The sequence below is a fragment of the Xyrauchen texanus genome, chromosome 15 (assembly GCF_025860055.1).
Source record: "Xyrauchen texanus isolate HMW12.3.18 chromosome 15, RBS_HiC_50CHRs, whole genome shotgun sequence".
NCBI classification, from domain to species: Eukaryota; Metazoa; Chordata; class Actinopteri; order Cypriniformes; family Catostomidae; genus Xyrauchen; species Xyrauchen texanus.
The window spans coordinates 7,942,250-7,966,567 of record NC_068290.1 but is presented as its reverse complement, the minus strand read 5'-3'; the positions used below and the strand labels follow the sequence as shown (position 1 = coordinate 7,966,567).

Here is a 24,318-nt window from a genome sequence, read left to right as displayed (position 1 = left end):
AAGGGGACATGCAATTATACTGTTTGAGCTGTATTGTTCGGTTTTAGTAAGACACAGCAATCTCCAAGTATCATCTTCCACATTACTAGCAAAAATGAAATAGTAGCTTGTTTTTCTTCACTACTTTGATCTACTTAAGTGTGAATGTATGAGCTCTGAGCTCAGTATGTGATTGTGTCAGTGGGAGCTGTTTCAGAACCACGGACAGCACATATTCCTCTTCTCTCCTCTCCATTGTGTTCGTGGGTGGGTGTGTGTGTGTGTTTATGTGTGTGTTTATGTGTGTATGCTCAGTGAAATCTTTCGCCCCAGTCTAAGTTAACTCCTTGAAAGTGGCTTTGCTGAAATTACAGCACACATTAAAGTGTCCTTGAAGACAACTTTGTGTGAATTCTGATGTATGACATCAGCTGTGGACAGGGTTGGGGAGAAACGGAATAGAGGTAATGGGAATATGTATTTAAAATACAAAATATAAGTAATTGTATTCCACCACAGTTACAATTTAAATCATTGGTAATAGAATACAGTTACATTCAAAAAGTATTTTGATTACTGAAGCATTTTATTGTCATTTGTTTCATTTCATATTTAGTCCTTTCAGATGGAGAACATTTATACATAAATGATGCGATCCAAAGTGCTTTTGAACAGTGGTGAAACACTTTCTTATGATGTGTTACATTCAATCGAGCAGACAGACAAGTAACTTTCGAGCAGCTTTATGCTAAGCTAGAATGCTATTTCTAGGCATTTTACATGCACATGTTACCAGGCACGATCATATTTTACGTTAGATCATTTGTTTTTTCTAGTAAGACCTTTGATATTAGGGCAAAAATCATATTCCTGATAATAATTTTTGTATTGTTTTCCTGAAAAAATATAAAAAAATCCTTAAAACAAGATCAATTGTATATATCTTGTTTTAGAAACAACACTGCATAAGATATTTAGGTTTTTAGATAATGTATTTTTAACATGTGTATTTTGTCTTACTGTACTGGCAGTATTTTTTAAAGTTTTTATAGTCAAAACAAGTGAAAAAATCTACCAGTGCTGTAGAAGTAGTCCAAAGTATTTAGAATACTTTACTGACCTTGAGTAATCTAACAGAATACATTACAAATTACATTTTACAGCATGTATTCTGTAATCTGTAGTGGAATACCTTTTAATTATATCTTTCCTCTGAAAGATAATAGCAGAACAGAGACATGAGCATTTCAACTTGAAATGCTCTAATCAAACTTTGCTTTCTTGGTATATTTGCTAGGCTTTTCTAGGTATATCTACTTAATCTATTTTTGTTATTTCATACTTATATATATTTTTTTAAGTTTAAATTTCACCCTTTGACTAGCTTTGACCCTTTGGCATTTCATTTACACTGAACCAAAGCCTAAAATCTAATTTGCCATACTGGTGAATTTCAAACAGTATTTTTTCACCTTTGAATGGCACTGTGGAAAGGGCGTGCCACTTGAAGGGTTGTTCCAAAACGAAAGTAAGATAATGAAAGATTTCACAAAAGGCCCTTCCAACAGAACTGTTAGCAGAGGGTACATTTATATAGTAATACCCTGCCACCTTAAGAGCACACACTTTAAGAGATCTGTCCTTCACAGTGAGTAGGGCATAGGTATGATCACTTTCTATTGGAATTCTGCCTGGCAAGCAAAGATATTGCCTTCAGGAAATGCAATAAATTTTTTTCTGTACATTTCTCTTCACCAACTGTGTATTTCTGTTTTTTTGCAGTGATCTTCTATCATCAAATTACATTGAGAGGCACATATCAGAGGAGGGGAAGTCAGTCGTCACCAAAGTGAGTATAAAAATTGGGATTTTTCAACATCAAATAGGTCTCTGCTTATGGCTCAAAGTTGTTTTCTACCCTTAGCTCTCATTATTCTACATAAAACCTGGTTACTATATCATGGCTACCACATAAGGGTGCTAGGAAAGGACATGTTCTATTTCCTTCCATTCCAGTCCACCAGAGGCAGTACTGAAAGCACTAGTGGAAAAACGCTTGCGCTTTGACAGAGAATCGAATTAGAAAGTTGTCACCCCATGATGCATGATGTGTCTTTAGCTATTTAAACCCCTGAACATGTCAGCTTAATCTCCTCTTTATTCTCACTTGATGGAATTGATTGTGACGATATTTTGTTCAGTTAATTTTTGAAGAGTGCTTTAGCTGATATCCGTGAACTGTTTCGTCACTCTGTTTACGGATTAGATTGCATGCAGGTTTCTCCGTGAAATGCCACAAATGACCGGGAAGTGCAGTTTATGAGCAATTTACTCCAGGATTCACTGCTCGCGATTGGGAATTGCTGTTTAGAAGTGTTTTCCCCGGTAAGCACCCGTGAGACAGTCTCACGCTTTTCCATACATTTCGTTTGGCCCTGTGATGGGGTGACATTGTTGTGTGATCCCGTAGCTGAAGATAATTAACATATGGTACTAGCCCTCTGATGAGGGCAGTTATTTGATGACATATGATTATGAGCCCTCGATGAGGGTGACCATTGCTTGTGCAATACCTTTGCCAGAAGATGAACAACATGCATAAAGCCCTACGATAAGGGCAACATTGTTGTGCAATACCCTTTGTTGAAATATAAACAATGTTTCATTAAGAACCCTCCTTTGTGGGCAGATGTTGTTTGTGGAATATCTTTGCCAAAAGATGAACAACGTAGCATAAAGCCCCACGATAAAGCAACATTGTTGCTCAATACCCTTTGTTGAAAGATAAATTACGTTTAACTATGAGCCCTCCGACGAGGATGGATGTTGTTTGTGGAATGTCTTTACCAAGCGATGAACAGCATAGCATAAAGCTCCATGATAAGGGTGACGTTGTTGTGCAATACCCTTTGCTGAAAGATAAACAATGTTTGATTATGAGCCCTCCGACGAGGATGGATGTTGTATGTGGAATATCTTTGCCAGAAGTGAACAGCGTAGCATAAAGCCCCACAATAAGGGCGATGTTGTAATGCAGTACCCTTTGTTGAAAGAAAAACGTTTGATTATGAGCCCTCTGACAGGGTGGACATTGTATGTGAAATATCTTAACAGCGTTTGCACATAAGCCCTGTGATAGGGTGAGCTAGGCTGTGCAGTACTTATGCGAATAAAAACAATGCTTAGGATTGTGGAAGCCCTGGTGAGGAGAGCGGATATGATTATAAAATATCCTTGCCAGAGGATAGACATGTTTGAATTTGATAGCAGTGAGTGGCCCCAGGCACCACCAGAGAGCCATGAAAGTTACGGCTGATGGAGAGTTGAGATGTGTGTGAGATGATTTGAAGATATTTCTGGTATGATGAGGAAGGCCAGCGGCCAAGTATCTTGATTGTGGATTCTGAGAGTCCTTGAGCAGCGGTTGTGGCCGCACCCATTCTGAATAAGTTCCCTCGAGAAACTAGGGGAGGAGACCGCAATGTCAAATGTGTTAGATAAGGGATCAGATGTGACGTGAACTAGTTTGCAGATATATAACCATGGAGGTGTAGGGGCATGAGGAGCTGGAGATTATAGATATCATTATGTTACGACCACACCCCGAGTGGTTTGTTTTGGAGTGTTTGAATGGCCTAGTCCTTTCTGCATGAGTTTTAGCGGAATCTAAAAGGAGGAGGAGTGAGGGGCTTAGTCTGGCAGAGGGTCTGGAAGGTGTGGGCAGGAGACGGGAAGTATGCTGGCATAGGGACATAGTAGATGAAACTCCTGGAAACGAGATAGGGAGCCAGCGATTTAATTGAAATACAGGAATATGCTCGGCTGAGAGACTGAAGTGCAGTTGATACTCTGCCATGTCAAACGGCTCAGTAGGGGCATAATGATCCTGGAGGAGGACCACCTTCTTGATGATCGCGACGGTAGTGGTATTGTTGCAAAATGACGACACGTTAATGTGCCCAGAAGGGGACCCCATAATATGCTGGCAACGACGATGTTGTAAATTTCGAAGATTTGGATGGAGGGGAGCTGAGTGCGAGTGTGAGGAATTAGTCTGGCCATTTCCCTGTGAACCATGTTACTGTAAAGTAGCCTCCAAGACCTCTGATCGGCAGCCGTCATCAATAGATATGTTGTCAGAGTAATCAACAGATTGGGCTAGCATGAGGAGGTGAGAGATGGAGCAGCCTTGATGAATGATAAATGCATGGCAAAATAAGGTGACCCAAAGGGACAGGATATTGCATATGGAAACTGAGACTGGTGGGAGGAAGAAAGTGCAAACTAATGATCTGTCTAATTTATAAAGAGGCGAAGAAGTTTTGTGTCTGGGGGGAAATAGAGTGCAATGCTGGAAAATTCGAGAGATGAGAAAGGCTTATGGTTCTTTCACTGGAGAGGGAATGCCCAGCTTGTGAGAACATTTGTTTAAACATCCAGAGTGGAGCAGTGAGTGGCATGGGAATATAGGATGGATTGGAGCTTAAAATATTGGACGGATCCAGCATAAGCCTTCTGAAGAAGAATTAAATTTGCAGACTTCTTCTACACTCAATTGTGAGCTGGACAGTGAAGTAAATTTTGCCAGATGTGCTGAAATGTGCGAGTCAGTGGAGTGAATGGGCATGACTTATGGAAGCGTCTTGGTGTTTGCTTTGGTAAGGAGGATGCCGTGCCCAGCCTTGGATAGGGTTGAAGTATATAGATGCAAAAGGTGTGATGTTTTAAGTCGAAGCTCCTGATAAAGCCCATAAAAATAAGTTAAACTCATAATGAGCTTTGATATTTGGAACATTGATAAGGCCCCAATGCTAAAAAGTCCCCATTGATTGAAACGTGGTTTGAACAGTGAAAAAAATTCAATAATTATTTACGAAAAGCCATATAATACAAATCTCTGTACTACTGTATATGTTGTTTGAATGAGTGATAAAACATAAACATAACTGTGGAATAGGAATTAGACCCCTGTTTGACTTGATCATATAAGGCAGCAAAATGCATGGAGTGGAGCCTACCACTAGGCATCAGAGGCGCGCAATGACAAGTGGTGCTTCCTTATTTGGAGAATGTGGAAGTAGACATATGAAGCAAGAAGCACTTCATGATTTCTGTGCGATAGGAGCAACAAACAAAACAAGACATCATCTTAACTGAATGGAGTAATAGACCCTGTACGATAAGTACTTGTGCATCATGACATGCATGAATAATATAACTTGATTCCCAGATAGAGGTAAGCTCAGTCATGCAAAATGGTAAAAGAATCATCATGCATTGTGGACTTTAACTCAGTTATCCACATGGCACGGCCGCCACGCTGTGAAACGCGTGATCGCCTACCATGAGAACCGAATGCTCTATTGAAATTAAATATTGCCTCTTGAATTTGATGTTGATTCAGATGAGGGTCATGATGAAAAGACAACATTGGCAGCAGAAAGCCTAATACCTGTAAACCATACTCTAAATGTATTTGATGAATATAATTGAGTACTTAGCCTATTTCTGATGGGCATCAGCTGATGCCTTGAGGCAATGATTTTGATGGACTTGGCAAGGAGCGCGTGCCTTTCAGCAATGTGCATTCCGATTGCGATAGATGCGATGGCTCGTTGGAGGGAGGTCTCCTACGTGACTGAGATCTGGATGAAGATCTGGATTTGCTGATTGTTTACTCCACATGGGTTTGATGAGGAGCAGAAAGTTGAGATGGAGCACCGGCATCGTCTAGGAGGGAAGGCAGGTTTCCCACGATGTTGTGTATGACCTGGTTCACCTGTGGCCTGTGGAAATTGGCATTGACGGAGATGCCAGGTTAACATTTCTGTTATCCAACTGAGACTCCAGAAATTGCAGACGCACATTGTGGCAAGGAGCTGCTGCACCTGGATATAAAATATGAAGCAAGTGAATAAATCCATGTCCAGAGCTGGATATTAGCTTGTCGGGGAGCGAAGCTGACTCGACATCGGACATATTAAGCTATAGTATGAATTGCCATTTTGGCACACTGAAACAGCAAAGAGGTAAATAGAAAGCAGGCTTTGAAAGCAATGGCTGATGTATGATTGGCTAGGTGCTAAATAGATAATGGTGTGATTATGTACAGCTGCCAGTCTCCCGCTAGATCTACGCTTATGCTTACATTTAGATGCAATGTCAGTGGCTGCCTCACTTTTTGGTGCAAATCTGTTTGCACCCTCAGTGACTGGTGAATGTTTGCCTGCAGCCCAGTCACACCTCTCTGACAGTGATAATGTGTGGGCTCTGAGAATGTATTTCTGCATTGTGCACAAAGAGCCTCCTTTATGATGCCTCAGTGCGTGATTTACATCCGTACTGGTGTCTGCATTACAGAGTTAATTAAAGGCCACACGTCCTGATCAATTTGCCCACACACTGGCTTTGATGCAGGACCCGGAGGCAGTGAGTCTTGGCAGCATGCCACTTGTAGAACCCAGTGTTGTGGCGCTCATTGTGTCTCCTGATGAGGCACTCCATGAGAATGTGAGCTGCCCCATGTCGAGTGCAGATGCACAGATGAACTGCTGTCATCGGCATACAACTCTACGGCATGTCTTGGTCGTGTTTATAATTCTTTGGCGCACATGCTTGTTGTGTTGCACTCCTCCCTGAATCCAATGTCATCTGACCCTTTAGTGATGGATCTAACTGAACTTGCGTTGCAGGCGGGTCATTGCCAACCACTGCGGCACAGCTTTGGGCACTCTAGTGCAAGCACGGCGCCAGGTTTGGTTGGCCCAATCACCTTTGCCAGAGGTCTGTCGGAACAACTTGAGATGGTTGCCACTAGTACCTGGTCGCATCTTCGGACAGGCAGCACAGGAAGCTCTGGTCATGTAGGGACAGCTTCAGGCCTCAGGACACCTACAGCGACCCCTGTTGCTCGCTATCAGAATGTTGGTCCAAAACGTTCATTTAAGCTCATCAATTTCGCCTTCAGAGCCCCCAACCTCCACTTACTCCTGCCAGACGTGGTGCCACCTTACTATGGGTGCATTAGTCTCCCATGCAACACCAAGGCCCCCATCGTCACCCCCCCATCTCTGCTGAAAAGAGCCGACAGGAGCGCTGACTTGGTAAGGTCGACTGTGGGCTGTTTTACAGAGAGTCAGCTGGCTCATTGGGGATCAATAACAACAAACCAGTGGCTGCTAACTACCCTCTCAAGAGGCTATCGTATACAGTTTTGATGTCGCCCCCCTGTACACACTGGCGTGAGACCCACATTAGTTCACAATCCATGGCAGATAGACGCCCTTGTGCACAAAGTTCAGGTGTTTCTGCGCAAAGGACCCATAGAATCCCCAAATTCATCCTGGGGGATTCTTTTCCACTTATTTTGTGGTCACAAAGAAAGATCGTGGGTTTCAGGCGATCTTACATTTAAGGAATTTAAATTGTTTTCTAAAGTTCCTGCCACTCCGCATGTTGCGCACGGCAGATGTTTTACAGGCTGTTATGCCTCAAAAAAATTTTTGGACAATATATTTTTCCGGAACGCAGGCGATTCCTTCGATTTTCATATATGGGTCAAATATTTCAGTTCAGAGTTCTCACGGTTGGCCTCTCTCTAGCACCAAGGGTGTTTTTGAAGTTCATCCAGGCTGCACTTTTGCTGTACCTGTATGATTTGCTTGTCTGTGCAGCATCACCACAGCAGGCAATGGATCAAACTCGCCAGTTTCTGGACCATATTATTCTTCTAAGATGGGATGCAGTCTGAACCGAGTTAATGGCACTTGGAGCGGGGCTTTGTGGACAGCACATATAAACGTTCTGGAATTGACTGCAGTGTTTCTCACTCTACTCCATTTTCAGACAGTGCTCAGGGACAAACATGTCTTGGTGCGCATGGACAACGTGGCAATGTTTTTTTACATCAATCATCAGGGGTAAACAGGGTCACAGAGCGCACTTCAAGTAGCTGCTGAAATGTGCTCTAGCAAACCTAATTTCCATTCGATTGGTTTACCTGCCGGTCGACTCAGCCATGCCGCAGAAGCTCTCTCACGCGGCATGGTGTTACAGGGAGACTGGAGACTACACCCGGAGGTGGTGTAGATCATATGGTGGACTTATGGGACCACAGTAGTCAATGTGTTCATAGACAGTCAGATAACTCACTGCCCTTGTTGGTTCTTTCTGACGGATGAGCCAGGTTCATTCGGCCTGGATGCACTGGTTTATTACTGGCCAGATATAATGTTGTATGCCCCCCCGCCGCCCATTACCATTGATTTGAAGAACCCTGTTCCATGGGTTCACAAAACTTTTATGCTAGTAAGTAGAAGGTGTTCTGTGACTAGTGCACCGATCATGCCGTTGATCCACTACACTGTTCTGTAGGATGGATTTTAGATTTTTTGCATGATCTTTTGGAGCTTGGACGTTCTTCGTCTACACTCAAGTTGTACTGTATGTAGCAGCTTTGGCAGCCAACCGTTCTGAGGTGAGCGGTGTCTCACTTGATTCTGACCAGTTAGTTGTGGCCTTTTTGAAAGGGGCCAATCATCTGTGCCCTTCACAGGTGTGCGAAGCCCAAAGTAGGACTTGAGTGTGGTGCTTAATTCCTTATGTCAAGCATTATAATGAACTCTGATGTTAAATGGCTGTCTTTGAAATCTTGGCCTTTACAACAGCGAAGTGTGTGATTGAGCTCCACACATTATCACTTGGCGCTCCTTGTTTGCGCTGGAGGCCTGATTTTAATAATGTTTCATTATGGCCCAGTCCAGCATTTCTACCCAAGACATTGTCTCCACAATTTATGAATCAGCCCATTGCGTTGGCTGCTCTGCCACCAGATCAGGCTGACATATGGGTTGGGCTGTGTCCAGTTAGGTCTTTGAAGGTTTACATTCACAGGACAGCAGCCTGGCACAAAACTGACCAGTTGTTTGTTTGCTTTAGTGATGCATGCAAAGGGACTTCACTTTCCAAGAAGAGACTAGCGCACTGGGTGATGCAGTAATATCTCATGCATACGAGTCTTCAGGGTGTCCTGTCCCCTCATCTATTCACTGTCATTACGCGTGCTCTCGCAAACAACTTGGGCAGCGCTCAGAGGTGTATCGCTCTCTAAAATTTGTGCAGCAGCAACATGGGCTTCAGCCTGAACTTTTTCTCATTTGTACAGACTGAATGTGACTCCCCTGCCAGAACTGTGGGATGTGGTGCTCTCTATCTGTGTTGATGTATCACAAGGGGATTCCTTGTGACTGCGTAGGTATTCGTCTTCCACTAGTGCATTCAGTACTGCCTCTGGCGGTCTGGAATGAAAGGAAATAAATCACTGATAATGTACTGTATGTAACTGTGGTTCTATAAATGAGTGGAAGACCAATAGAGTCTCTGGTCACTCGGAATTCGTGAGAATGATCTAGAGATCGAGATGATGTGTTCAGGGTTTTTTTATAGCTAAAGACACTTCATGCATCACGGGGTGACAAATTTCTCATTTGATTCCCAGTCAAAGCACAAGAGCAAGATTTTTTCCACTAGTGCTTTCAGTACTGTCTCTGCCGGTCTTCCACTCAGTCATAGAACAACAGTTGCATACGTAAACAGCGTTGTGCCTTGTCAAAATAATGATTTAGACAACTTCACAGTTCAAGTAACAAATACATTTATAAAAAGTGCTTTGACCAAAAAAACTACTTGAAACAGTGTTCGCAAACATTTTTACTTCAAAATATTATGTGTTTCAGAGTGAAATAGGATATGTTTCTACTAAATGTAGAGTGGGTCTTGATTTTATCCATCTGAATTTGATTTGATTTTCAAAAGTGGGTGCTACACACCAGAAAAGCACTAAGGTTAGGGCTGCACGATTATGACAAAAATCATAATTGTCGATTATTGCCATTGATGTTGTAATCGCAATTGTTAATGTCGATTAGAAGATTAGATTACAGTGACATCACAAAATAGGCAACCATGTGGATATGAGCTTCGCTCCAGGATTTTTAAGCATCTTTTACTAATTAAATATTGTTATAATGTTTGTTAATGTTAGGTCTAATAAAGGAAGATTTATGGTAGAGCAGAAATATATGTAGATTTTTTCTGAACTAATGACAAAACCAGTTTTTACTTGATCCAATCTGCCTGTGTGACATGTAACAGGTTGATAAATACACATATCCCCACATGTTTAACACACCTCTAAAGCCTGAGAAAGGTGGCATAAAATAAAAAACTACCATCAGACATGCAATATGTGTCTTTACTGCTTAAAGGATTGGTCCACGTAGAGTAAATAATATAACATATTCAAACTTATTAACAGCTGATTTAAATGGACCAACTTACTCACTGCATTCAGTTAGCGCTGTTGTGGCGAGACATGTGCCCATTCATTCCCTTAGATCTTCAATGGTGATCTTGTTCATGTAAGATCATCGTTAGATCATATTTAGCTCAGCAGTTGCACCTTGGGTATTAAAAACAGCCATTTACAATCAGAGTTTGTGCAATTAATGAAAATGTTAAATCTACCAATAGTGGCTGCACGACAAATGGGTCTTATTAGAGCAGAAGCGAAAGTAATGACGGTTGATTCATGAAATGCCATTCGTGTCATATTCCTTTTGTTGGCTACACCTTCAAAACAAGCTTAGAACATTTAAACTGAATTATTTAATAATAATATTATATAAAAATGTTTTTATTGTATACAGAAATCAAGCAACGAGACGAACTCTCCCATTACAATGATTGAAGCTTTCACTCATTTCAGGTTTACACTGTTTAAGCCCTGCAGTTCAGTGCAAGCTCACTGAAGCTCCAAACGGATTTCTCCACTCTTGTGAATGATCTTATTAAAAACAAAGCTGTCTAATCTAGTCAACTAACAAAGGACAATGCATCTATATGAACTTCTGCAGTTAATCCAGGATGAACTTCAAAGACTTTAGTCATTAATCTAACAGTTCTTACAAAATCTTTGTTTATATTCTGACCCTTAACACTTACTTAGTTTAATAATTTTAAACCATGACTTGCACTGCACATAAATATGTAACATTGGCATTATATTCATGATGTTAGCCAGAGGAGAACTGGCCCCCACAGTGAGCCTGGTTTCTCCCAAAGTTATTTTTCTCCATTAACCAACATCTTATCGAGTTTTGTGTTCCTTGAAACAGTCGCCTTTGGCTTGCTCACTGGATTTTTAAATACAATTATTATTTAATTGCTTTTTTTTATACACACTTCATAATCTTATTTAATCAAATTACACAATGATGACTCTTAATACAATATAGATATTACAGTTTAATTTTCTGTTAATACATGATTTTCTGTAAAGCTGCTTTGAAACAATGCGTGTTGTGAAAGGCATTATACAAATAAAAATGACTTAACTTGAAAAATGACTTAATCTAATTATACCGCACTCTGCCTTGATTAGAACGGGAGCATTTTAGTTTTGTTGCATTGCTCATTCGCAGTGTATTTACCATCTACGTTGCAAGCAAGTGTCGCAACATGCAATAAATCCGAAAATAATTCTAAAGTGCTTTTCGCTTTTGTTCTATAGCTTCTTTTCAAGTGTCAGGTGATGCTTCTACAGTATTTATTTTCGTGTGCCACCACAAACAGAGGTGAAACATAAGACAGCTGTTTAAAACTTGCTGATTAGGATCAGATGTCATTTCTGATAGGACAGAGGATATTTTAAGACATTTAATCATCTCTGATTGACCATTGCCATTTCATTGCTCAACAGACATATCTGTGATTGGTTAGAATAGTCAACTGCGTTAGTTTTCACGATTACATAATCGTGGCAGCCGTAATCGTAATTCGTTTTCCCACTATTTGTGCAGCCCTAACTAAGGTGGTTGGAGGAGTTTAAAAAATAAGAGGGATTTGTTATGTCAGCCAAAAAGGAAAGTAATTTGAGAGGCGTAGTATGTTATTGCATTTTGGTAAGAGTACAAAAATATATTTTTTGGTTTCATTTACTTATGAATCAGGCACAATTAGACCAAGACGTGTTTTAAGAAAGTAAATAGGGTCAATCATGATTTCATACAGAATATTACTGTAAACATGTTTCTAGGAAACATAGAAATTGTGTAGTATTTAACGAGTGAGTTTGTCTCTGTGACAGTGCGAAAGGGAGAGAACAAGAGTCCTCTATGATTGTTTTTTACTGTAGGACAGTGAATATAGTGTGATCAGATCTGTGTCTCTGTGCCACATTTCTCAGCTTCATTCTATCAGAGCACAGAGAAACATGTGTGTTCAGGTGGGACACATCACGCCCAGAGCAGAAGGTGTTTGCTCGTTTTAGCCAAGTGGCAGATTGTTCCTGTCACACACACACATACAGGGGCAGGGAATCCGTGTCCTGTTTGTTTGCTGTATGTTGGACACCATCATTATCTCAAGGTGTGTTTGTGTGTGTTCTATATACATTCTATATAGAGCTTGATTCTTGCAAAGCTTTTAGTGAAAGTATTCAGACCCACAAAAACCTCTCACACACAACCTAGATGTAGAGCCTGAGGAAATACAATCTGTGTGATTGAGTGTGCGTGTTAGTGGGAGGGCTCTTTTGAGACTGTTGTTTCTAAGGATGCATGCAAACTAGAGCAGAGGGTTCTGTGAGGAAGGAGGGAATGATAGAAGTAGAGGACGGAGAGAGAGAGAGAGAGAGAGAGAGAGAGAGATGGAGAGATGGAGAGAGAGGCACTGAATTGATTTTAGAGCAGAGTTAAAGATATGTTTATCTCTCCACAGCAATGGAGAACATTCTATAAGTTTAACTACAGAATTAGCAAATACAAACAGATTATTGGAATAATAATAATAATAAAAAAATAAATGTAAAAAAAATAAGCTTCAGAAACAGCCTGTATCTCTGTGCTTCCTAGCACTGATGCATGCTGGGTCATTAGTCTGAGAGACATTCTCTACAACAACTGCATTCTTCAGGAATGTGCGTGGTAGAGACTGCCCTTGGCTCTTGATTAACTGAGGACTCTTGGGGAGGGAAAGTGCAGCATCTGAGATGTGAGGCAGAAATGCTCCAGAACTACAAGCTGGAAGAAACAGTACAGCAGAGGAATGGATAAAACCAGTAAAAAAATAAAAGAGTGCGAGAGAGAGAGAGAGAGAGTATGAAAGGGTATGAAATGAAATTTATCTGCTGGAAAATGCTGAAGCTTTAGTCCTCTGAGAGAATGCAGGAAGCGATAACCTGCAGCCCTAATGGCAGCCAAGCACTTACACTGAAAAACATTTAGTATATAATACACACACACACAGGAATGCTCTTACAAGTCTTCTGATCACTTGAGTACAAATAAGAGGTTTCAATGGCCAGTATAAATGTTGCCACACACACATGCAGATTTTAAACATGTTAGCACGGGGTGGTATGACAAACAGCTTAAATCATGGTATATTCATTTTTTAATATCACAGTAATGGTATATTTCAAAATATAGTTATTTTAGCTTGAAGTTAGATTTAAAAAAAATTATATCTTGAATAGCCATGTGATAATGCCTGTTTTTGGATAATCGAGTGAAAAGTGTAATTCAGCCAGAAATTTAAATTCTGTATGACTTTAAAACCTTTATGACTTTACTATTTTCATGAAACACAAAAAGAGATGTTAGGCATTTCTGTGCATCTTTTTTCCATCCAATATAAGTTGATGGTGACTGAGGCTTAACATCTCCTGTTGTGTTCCACAGATGACAGAAAGTCATACAAGCTTGAAAAAACTCAAGGGTGGGTAAATGGTGACAGAGCTGTATTTTTTGGGTGAACTCTCCCTTTATCAAATTAAAGTTACTGCATTTGATTATTTTATTTATTTATTCATATTTAGCTGCAGTGTGATTGTAGCCATTGTAATGCTAACAAATACATACTTTAACTGTATACAGTGGCAAGACAAATATGTGAACCCTTTGGAAATAGCTGGTTTTCTGCATTAATTGGTCATAAAAATATAATCTCAACTTTATCAAAGTCGCAAGTGTAGTCAAACAATGTGCTTAAGCTAACAACACACAAACAATTATAAGCTTTAATGTCTTTATTGAGCACATCCCATTAAACATTCACAGTGTTGTGGAAAAAGTAAGTGAACCCTTGGATTTAATAACTGGATGATCTTCAATAACTGGCAGCAATAACCTCAACCAAGCCTTTCTGGTAGCTGTGGATTAGATCTGCACAATGTTTAGAAGAAATTTTTGACCATTCTTCCTTACAGAATTGCTTTAGTTTAGCCATATTCTTAGGATGTCTGGTATGGACAACTCTCTTGAGGTCAGTCCAAAAGCATCTCCATTGGGTTAAGGTCTGATCACTGACCGGGCCACTATAAAGGTGAATTTTCGTTTTTGAAGATATTCTGTAGTGGATTTACTTTTATGTTTAGGGTTATTGTCCTGCTGCATCACCTAACTTCTACTGAGCTTCAGCTGATGCACAGCCACCCTGACATTATCCTGTAGGATATCTTGATGAACTTGTGTCCCTTGATGTTGGCAAGCTCCAGGCCCAGAAGCATAAAATCAGCCTCAAATCATGATGCTCCCTTCACAGTACTTCACCATTAGGATGATGTTTTCATGTTGATATGCGGTGCTCTTTTTTCACCATACATAGTTTTGCATGTTTTTCCTATACAATTCAGCCTTAGTTTCATCAGTCCACAAATAATTTTCTCAGTAGAGTTGTGGAGTATCAATTTGGTCTTTGGCAAACCTCTGGTGCACAGCAATGTTTTTTTGGAAAGCAGCAGCTTCTTTCGTGTTGTCCTACCATGGACACCATGCCGTTTAACATTTTCTGTATAGTAGACTCATGAACTGTGGAAAGATGAATATCTAAGCTCGTCAAGATAAATTTGTAACCCTTTTCAACCCTTTTTAAGAGGCATGGTCCACTTCAGCAGATGCTTCTTGTGAATAGCAAACTCAAAATGTTTGAGTGCTTTTTATAAGTCAAAGTAGCTCTAACCTTCACCTCCAATCTAGTTCATTAATTGAATGCCAGGTTTGTCAACTCCTGACTCTAATAAGCTTGTGTTGACGTTATTAGCCTAGGGGTTCACATACTTTTTCCAACCTACACTGTGAATGTTTGAATGATGTATTACAAATTTTTCATAGGCACACTTCCGGTTGAAAGGGAACACTGGCGCATTTGGCTGCCGCTCCTCTCTCCCATCTTTCATTGTTTTTAAATTTTTATCGATTTATTTTGAGTGGGTGTGGGTTTTTGGAGCTTTTGAAGCCCCCTCTTGTTCCTTTCCCTATTGCAATGACGTTCTATGGGTGACAGGGCCTTCTCTTCTTTTGCTCCAAAACTGTGGAACTCTCTTCCCTCTGAGGTTAGACATGCTGAATCTTTTAGTATTTTTAAATCTTCTCTTAAAACACTTTTTTAGGATTGCTTTTCTTTGATTGTTATGGTATTATTATTGTATTCTTTTTAAACTGTTCTGATTGCATGTTTTCTTTTTTGTATTTCAATATATTTTTATTTTTCTCTTGTAAAACGCTTTGAGATGCAACTTTTAAAGGCACTTTAGAAAATAAAGTTTTATTATTATTATGATGTAAAAACGATAAAATAATTTGTGTGTTATTAGTTAAAACAGATTGTGTTTGTTCATTATTGTAACTTTGATGAAGATCAAACCAGATTTTAAGACAAATTTAAACGCAGGTTATTCCAAAGGGTTTTCACATACTTTTTCTTGCCACTGTATGTGTTGTTTTTGATTATTGTTTGTTTCTCCCTGCAGGGTGGAGAACACTGTTATTACCATGGGAAAGTACGTGATATTCCGAAGTCATATGTGGCACTTTCAACTTGCCATGGATTACAGTAAGTCCCTTGGTCACATGTGCCGTGTGTCTGAATAACTTGCAGAGACGTTTATATTAGCAGTGTTATAGGTCCACAAAAAATGTGAGGCCACACGGACACACTCTGACTCTTTCTAAGATTAACATGCCACAGTGGCAGACCAAAGCAGCGATTATCCCATTCAACAATTAGAGCTGTAGAATTACAGCATGCTAATATCCTCCTCTCATATCACACACTGGAACTCTCAGCACTCTGTTTGTGAGTTAGACGTTTTAATTTTTGTGTAGCAGTAATGCCGTTCTTCTGATTTAAACTTTAGACAAAGCTATTTACACTGAGATCCTGTTTCCGCCTGGTATTAAGATGCATTTCGGGTGATCCGATCACATGTGGTCAGCCCTAAATACAGGTCTAAACAGGGTCTAAAACGTTTTGTGATCGGATCACAGAAGCCACATATGAATGTGGTCAAAAACACATGTGACTAGATCACATTTCAGCTGTGAATGCTAATTCATCCTGTTTGCGTCCCGGCAGCCGTCAAGCTCCACCCCACACCTGTGAGTCAACCACTGCGCTAAATCATAAGTGTTAACTTTTCCACTTTCGAGCGGCTTTAAATGGAAATAACTGTCCAATACATACACAATCACTAGAGCTTCACGGATCTTCTTTAGTCTGGCTTACACCTGAAGCTCCTTTAATAAAGGTAATCCACTAAAATAATGGATAATTCTGCTTGACATGTTGCGTTTGTGCTTAGATTCAATTTCAAATGTATGTGGGAGAAACAGCGCTCTGTTTTTTCGTGCTTTCTTTTTCTTTTCTGATTTTGTTGTGCTTTAATATCATGCAGTAACACACTGACATTGTGATTGATGTATGTCATCATGAGACCCTCCCCTCCAAATCCGATACACAAGTGGTCACAGGAGACCAGGTGTAAACAGCTATGTGTCTCACCAGACCACATGTGATCGGATCACCCGAAACGCATCTTAATACCAGGTGGAAACGGGGCCTGAGTGTTAAAAATGGAAGATGCAATTTACACTAAGTATATTAGAAGGTAGATGCTAGTTTTCTTTCAGTGTGGACAAATTACTTGTTGCTGGAAATGTGTTGCATCATGTCTGATGTCTTGCACTCCCATTGCAAGCTGAAACTGCAATATTTGTTATGTGTTATAAGTTATGTTTTTGTTAAGCACACACAAACATTCTTTGGCTACCTGCTGTGTTCTCTGCATAGCTAAACTAAACCTAGTTGTGTTCCTGAGCTGCCCGTCTGCCTGAGGAGAATTGAATTAGTCTCTATAGAGTCACACACACACCCATCCACACAAACACACAGGCACACACACAGCCTCTCAGTGTGGCCCTCTGGGATATCTCAGTTCCTTCCATCTGTATTTTTAGTGTGAAAAGGAGTCAGGTCAGATCCATCTCTCTCTCTCTCTCTCTCTCTCTCTCTCTCTCTCTCTCTCTCTCTCTCTCTCTCTCTCTCTCTTTCTCTTTCTCACTCTCCCTCTCCCTCTCTCTGTCTCTCTCCATGTATGTGAATACGCAAATAGTCAGGTCAGATGTAGCTCAGAAATAGAGCACAGCACTTTTCACTAGGGCTGTCAACAGGGCTGAGAAACTAAATAAAAAATATTCACTGAAAAATTTGCAAAATTCTAATTATATTCTGTTATATGTCATCATCAGTGCTTGGCACACACACAAAATTCAAATTTGGGGGGGCAGGTTTAAATGGTTTACGAGGACTTTTTTAGGTTACAAACTGGTAATTACAAGGGTATTATGCTATGAATGTGGTTTCTACTGTCCTCATAATTCAAATCACTTGAAAAAACATAATAATCTATGTTTTATTGAAAATGTGAAAATGCAGAAAGTTTTTTGTGGGGGTTAGGTTTAGGGGTTGTGTTGGGGGGATAGAATCTATAGTTTGTACCGTATAAAAGTCATGTCTATGGAGAGTCCTCATAATGATAGCTGCAATGGTGTGTGTGTGTGTGTGTGTGTGTGTGTGTGTGTGTGTGTGTGTGTGTGTGTGTGAGCGTGTATTTATCACTTTGTGGGGACCAAATGTCCCCATAAGGATAGTAAAACCCGAAATGTTTGACCTTGTGGGGACATTTTGTCGGTCCCCATGAGGAAAACAGCTTAAAAATCATACTAAATTATGTTTTTTGAAAATGTAAAAATGCAGAAAGTTTTCTGTGAAGGTTAGGTTTAGGGGTAGGGTTAAGTTTAGGGGATAGAATATAAAGTTTGTACAGTATAAAAACCATGTCTATGGAAAGTCCCCATAAAACATGGAAACACAACATGTGTGTGTGTGTGTGTGTGTGTGTGTGTGTGTGTGTGTGTGTGTGTGTGTGTGTGTGTTTATCTTCCTACAATCATCTGGACTTAATGTTTTCAGAAGTCACCTTGAGTGTCTCCGTACCGTCTGCAGCCTCTCTGTGTCATTGATCCAGCAGATATACTCAATGAGAGCAGAAAATGATATCTGCTCTGAACATTTCAGGGTTAAAGAAGACATCTGGACACAAATACAGCATACACACTATCAGGACTTTACAATAAGAGTTTTAAGGCCAGTTAATGAAACTCTCACTTGACCTATTGGTCCTGTGATGCATTGTCATTACATCCTATGCCAGTTGATTATGTACATGTTTTTTTTATGCATTACAAACTTAAACATTTGATTTTGTATGATTTAATGAAAAGATTTGTTTTTGTTACAGTGGTTTTACCAAAGTTAAGAGGATTTTAGACACTCTGCTTGGCACCGTGTCATAGAACACACCTTACTTTTGGCAAAAGCAGCCTCTCATGGCTTTTGTGCTTTAATAAACTTCTTTAGGGTGATACAAAAACTCTCTACATCAGGGTCCTGATCACCTGTTGGGATTTATTGTGCAATAACTTAACATTATCCATTACTAAATACTTCACTGAACACTTTATTAGTAACACTATAGTCCAACCATCTGTGTTTTCAACTGTTTTTACATGCTGAGATGGTATCATCAGATTGTATGATGGTTAGACGATCATTCCACCATTCCACCACTGAGGACTAGAGAGAGTGAATTATCGTGAAATGGACTTTGTGCCTCCTTGCGACTGGACCACCAAGCGCCACTCGTTAACTGACCACAGAGTGCGAGTTGGGACATAGACCTGGAGGAGTGAATTGAAGTAATAGGGAGCTGTTCCAATTAGCTGTCCTGAAGGCCAGAGTCAAAGCCTTGTATTTAATGTGGGCAGCTACTGGCAGCCATTGGAATGAAATCAAGAGTATGGTGACATGAGCCCTCTTTGGCTGATTGAAGACCAGACGTGCAGCAGCTTTCTGGACTATCTGCAGTGGCTTAATCGTTGTGGGAGATCAGTCAACAGAGCATTACAGTAGTCCAGACTTGAAATGACCAGAGCTTAGATCAGGAGCTGTTTAGCATATTCAGGCAGGAAAGTTCAGATTTTTCTGATGTTGTAAAGCACAAACTTGCAAGACCGGGTTGTTGATAAGATGTTGGCAGTGAAGTAAAGCTGGTCATCCATCACCACTCCCAAGTTCCGGGCTGTCCTGGTTGGCGTTAGCATGGTTGAACCAAGATGAGTATAGAGGATGTGGTCAACAGACAGGTTGGCTGGGATCACAAGGAGTTCTGTCTTTGCAAGGTTGAGTTGAAGGTGACGTTACTTCATCCAGGCTGAGATCTCTGAGAGGAAGGTAGAGATACGAGCTGAGACAGTGTGGTTGTCAGGTTGGAACGACAGGTACAGCTGTGTATCATATGCGTAGCAGTGTTAGGAGAAACCATGTGCCTTGATGATATGTCCGAGTTATGTAGTGACATTAACTGATGCTCCTGAACCATATCTGCATGATTTTATGCATTGCACTGCTGCCAAACGATTGGCTGATTAGATGATCGCATTAATAAGTAGGTGTACAGGTGTTCCTAAAAAAAGTGCCTAGTGATATATATATTATATTGTTGACATCTCTTTCTCTTTCTCTCTAGTGGAATGTTCTTTGATGGGAATCACACATACATGATTGAACCGGGAGGAGAGAATACAAAGAGTGTAAGTATAATAATAACTTTACTAAACACAACACATGTTCTGTTAAGTGCTGCATGAAATCCCTACAAACAACCCTTTATTAGTATTTGTAATTGTTTTAATAAATCTTAATTATCTTTTTCAAAGCCTGGTTACAAAAGCAAACAGTTACTCATAATTTCTACTGTACATTCCAAAAATGGAATTGTTAGAGTTAGAAAAATGATCCAGAAAAGTTAACAGGGATTTTCCAGGGTTGACTTATAAGTCCATCACACAGTCGATAGAGATACCTGACTCAGCTACTAATGGCAGAACCCCTTGTGAACACTCCCAAAGAGCAGAGGAGGTTATATACATTTAAGACAATCTAAAGCTGTGACACTCACCGAGCAGCCAAACAATGACTTGATTCATTAAGTGATTCACAGAGGAATGAGCTAATGAATTAATTATGTGATTTGTGTCATTTAGAGCAGTGGTGAAAGGTGAATTGTGCAGATCTGTGGTTTCACAGGGTTAAAGTTATCATCTTAATGAGAGAATGAAACCTGTTCAGTAACACAGAAGAGAGTTTATGATCTGTTGATGGACGGTTTCCTTGTATCCATCATCTCTTTGTTTTGGGACAAGGGGTATGTATTTTGCATCTCAAGCGAGTGAATGTGCAGATAAACAGTGGTGTCTTGACTAGGATAAGAACTCCAGGCTTACGGTGTTAGTGTTTCTCTTTACGGGAAGGGGTACTGTATCAGGTGACATTGAGCACTGATCACTCCCTGTGTAGCTCTCTTGTATCACAACACTGACATCACTCATGTGTTAGGCTTGTAATACCGCCTGTGTCTGTGCAGAAAAGAGACAGCAATCTCTCTCTTCCCCTCCCTGCCTATTTTTTATAATGGTCCCTTAAAAAAAAAAAAAAAGAAGCAGCAAAAATTGTGCGTACAGTAAGGCACTTACAATGGAATTAAATGGGGCCAGTCCATAAGCATTAAAATACACACTGGGCCTTATTTTAAGAGCACTAGTGCTAAGCACAGCACTATGCCATAAGTCATACATGCAAATGTTATGGACATGGCCATGAAGTTTTGGTGTTTACGTGCAAGCATGTGCTAGGTCTAGGCGCAAGTGGATTTGGCAAAATTGTGCGCAAAGCGCTGATAGGTTTGGTCAAGTGCAGTTTAATTCTGAGGATCTTATCTGGTAATTGCAGCATCTGTGTCCTATTATATAGTCCATTCCCTCAAGCACCAGTGATATAAACAAAGACAGCACATTCATAAGAAGTCACGGAATGAAACTATATATTGGACATCTAACTTGGAAACTCGCGTGGGGGGGGGGGGATCTTACACGAAATGATAATAGAATGTGTTTAGCAAACGTTTTGCAGAGACAGGCATTCAAAACATGGCTAATTACACTCTCTTTTGAACAATAGCATTGTAGTTTTGCATCAGTTTGGTTGCTATGAGATGTTTCTGACAATCAATTTACCCCTCAAACCCACTATCGATCATCGTTTTCATGATTGATCATTGCTGCCATGTCTGAATACTCGAGTACTCATGCCCATCCCTACTGCTGACACACAATTCATGGCTAGTATTAACAGTGATTGTATTGGAACACACATTTTTCTGGTCGATTTTGATTTTTAAAAATGTTATTCATTTATTGAAACATGAAAAATTAAACCAAAAATATTTCTAAATTCAAAATAATGAAGTGGTCAAAAGAATTATACCAAATCCAAACATTTTACACTCTCCCAACTTTTTCCCAACAGGCCCTTTTGCAGTGATTTTAAAACCCATCCAAGAAAACAGTTGGGGAAAAAACAATACAAATGAAATCATAAATACAATGGTAAATCTAAACATAATAATAATAATAATAATTGAAAAATAAACCATGACCTAAAGATAGTTTAACACAAATCTCAGAAATATTTGTTTCATAAAATGGCTACAACAGTGATCATCATGGACATAATTTGATGTTCCACTGTATTTTCAGAGTTTGAACTTTTTTACCACCTGCTGGTAGAATATCCAAAGTGCAAATGCAGGAACTGACAGACCTGCCTTTGATATGGCAATGCAATGAGCTATTTCTCTGGAAATTAGCAAATTGTGCTTTGCACCACTTCATTTACAAACAATACACCCCCAATTTGTGCGTACACACCAACAGGTAGTGCAAACACTCTCACCCATGGCCACTTGCGCTGGCACAAACATTGCACTTAGAATTAGCTCTGTCACAAAATGAATAAGACGTAGTGCACAGTCGTTGCACTGCGCATTGCACACTCACAAAAATATAGCCCACTGTTTCCAAAGTAAACATTATATGTGTTAACAAGATTTTAGTGATATTAAAATTGCTTACTAACCTTACCTGTGTAAAGTTATTTCCAATATTTCAATTTCGTTGTCAACATCATAATCTGGTAGATCCCTGATTTTATCACATTAAAATCATGTTTTAATGATTTAGGAACGAGTCATAATTATTTGTGCGGTAATTTACATTATTGAGCTTGTATTAAACCCAGAACAGTGCTTAAGGCTATATCTACAATGGCATTAGTCGACGAAAACTTTTGCGATAGGTATCAGTATCAAGCTCAACAATAGACTTGCTTTCATCAGACTTTCACTGACCAAGGATCAGATAGTACATAATATTGCTAAGTGCAACTTCAAAGGACATGTTTGTCTGGTGAATCAGGTGAATGTGAGCAGTGTGAATTATTCTTCCTGTTCTTGTGTAATGTGTCACCATCACACCATGAGAAATGACTCATTTCTCAAACGGAATGACTTTAGTTTTTTTTTATAACTATATCATATCAATCTTGTGATCTTGTGTGTGTCGGTGACCTCAGTGACAGGGCAGTCCTCTGATTTGATTCATTAAGACACGGTCACAAACCAGAGAGACAGTGTCATCCTGTTCACCATATGGCACATACATCTGTCATCCGCCATGTATTGCAGCAGGGGACATGAAAATTAGTCCCTCTTCTTTGGCTTTTGTTACTGTTAGGCACTGAACACTATTCTGGTTTGGAAGTACCACTTTTCATGATCCAATGAATCCTGATAGATCAAATAAAGGCCTGCCCACATTTGTTCTCATTTGAAAATCATCACATTGTACTGAATAATGTAGATGTAATGGAATAGCTTTGGTAAAAACTATCAAAGTGTTAGGATTACACACACATTCATTGCTTTGACTTTAACATCACACTGGTTTGAAGCTTCTGGTGTCAGAAGCCAAGCATCACTGTTACTAGTGCAACAGTGCCCGCCCTCTTTTTCAGCTGTCTTGATTCTGGAAATATTTTCCCATTCATTTTGTCCATAAGGTTTTCATAAAATCTTTCATAAAAGAGTTGTAACCCATGAACAGAGGTGGATATGTAATGAGTGATGTAATTTCATCATCCAGTTTATGAAGGCGTGTTGCGGTAAATTGTACTGATAATGATAACGCTGGCTTGTTTGTTATGTAAGTAGTCAGTTTTAGGGTGATTCTGTAACTAGGGGCTCTATATTCAATACAATCAGAGGCGGCTGTGGGCTCAGGTGGTAGAGCCGGTTGGCCACCAATCGCAGGGTTGGCGGTTCGATTCCGGCCCACACGACTCCACATGCCGAAGTGTCCTTGGGCAAGACACTGAACCCCAAGTTGCTCCCAATGGCAGGCTAGTGCCTTGCATGGCAGCTCTGCTGTCATTGGTGTGTGAATGTGTGCGAGAATGGGTGAATGAGTCACAGTGTAAAGCGCTTTGTATACCACTAAGGTTAAAAAGGCGCTATATATGTGCAGACCACTCACCATTTACCATATTCTTACATCAGCACTGCAATATATATTATACGCAATATCAATGCGTATAAATCCATGTAAACATAAGTGTTATGTGTAAATGCCTTTTATGCTGCTGATCACATGCTTGATTAATGCAGCACGATCATTCAGCGCTACGTGTTATAAAGCATGCGTGCACAGCGTTTTACAGGCGCAGTGCATTTTTCTTAAGGACAACAGAGAACAAGCTGTGAGCTAAAAAATAAGTCTAAACATGCCTCTAAACAGAGATAAGGTGTAGCTTAACTTTTCAGAGTAACTTTTCAAGTATTAGTACTTTTACTTGAGTACAGTTTTTGGCACTGTACCCACCTCTGGCCATGAACCAAACCAACCAGCTCTGCTTTGATTTGAAGCAAAAAAAAGTATTTGAAAATCAGACAAAAAGATCTAATCGAATAAAAAAATAGAGGGGGAAAATAAAACTATTTTTTAAAAGTTGTTGATTATATGAACAATACACTTAAGGTTCATTGCACTA

The 24,318-nt window shown here is 39.9% G+C and overlaps 1 protein-coding gene across 3 annotated transcripts in view; it reads left to right on the top strand.

Annotated features, from left to right (window-relative positions):
- The window catches only part of LOC127655784 (disintegrin and metalloproteinase domain-containing protein 22-like), an 81,960-nt gene that overhangs the window by 27,354 nt on the left and 30,288 nt on the right, over positions 1-24,318 (top strand). For all 3 annotated transcript variants that reach the window (XM_052143752.1, XM_052143751.1, XM_052143753.1), the window contains exons 4-6: positions 1,762-1,828; positions 15,788-15,870; positions 19,904-19,967. In XM_052143752.1, coding sequence (XP_051999712.1) covers positions 1,762-1,828; positions 15,788-15,870; positions 19,904-19,967 — 214 coding nt within the window. The remainder of the gene's footprint in view (positions 1-1,761; positions 1,829-15,787; positions 15,871-19,903; positions 19,968-24,318) is intronic.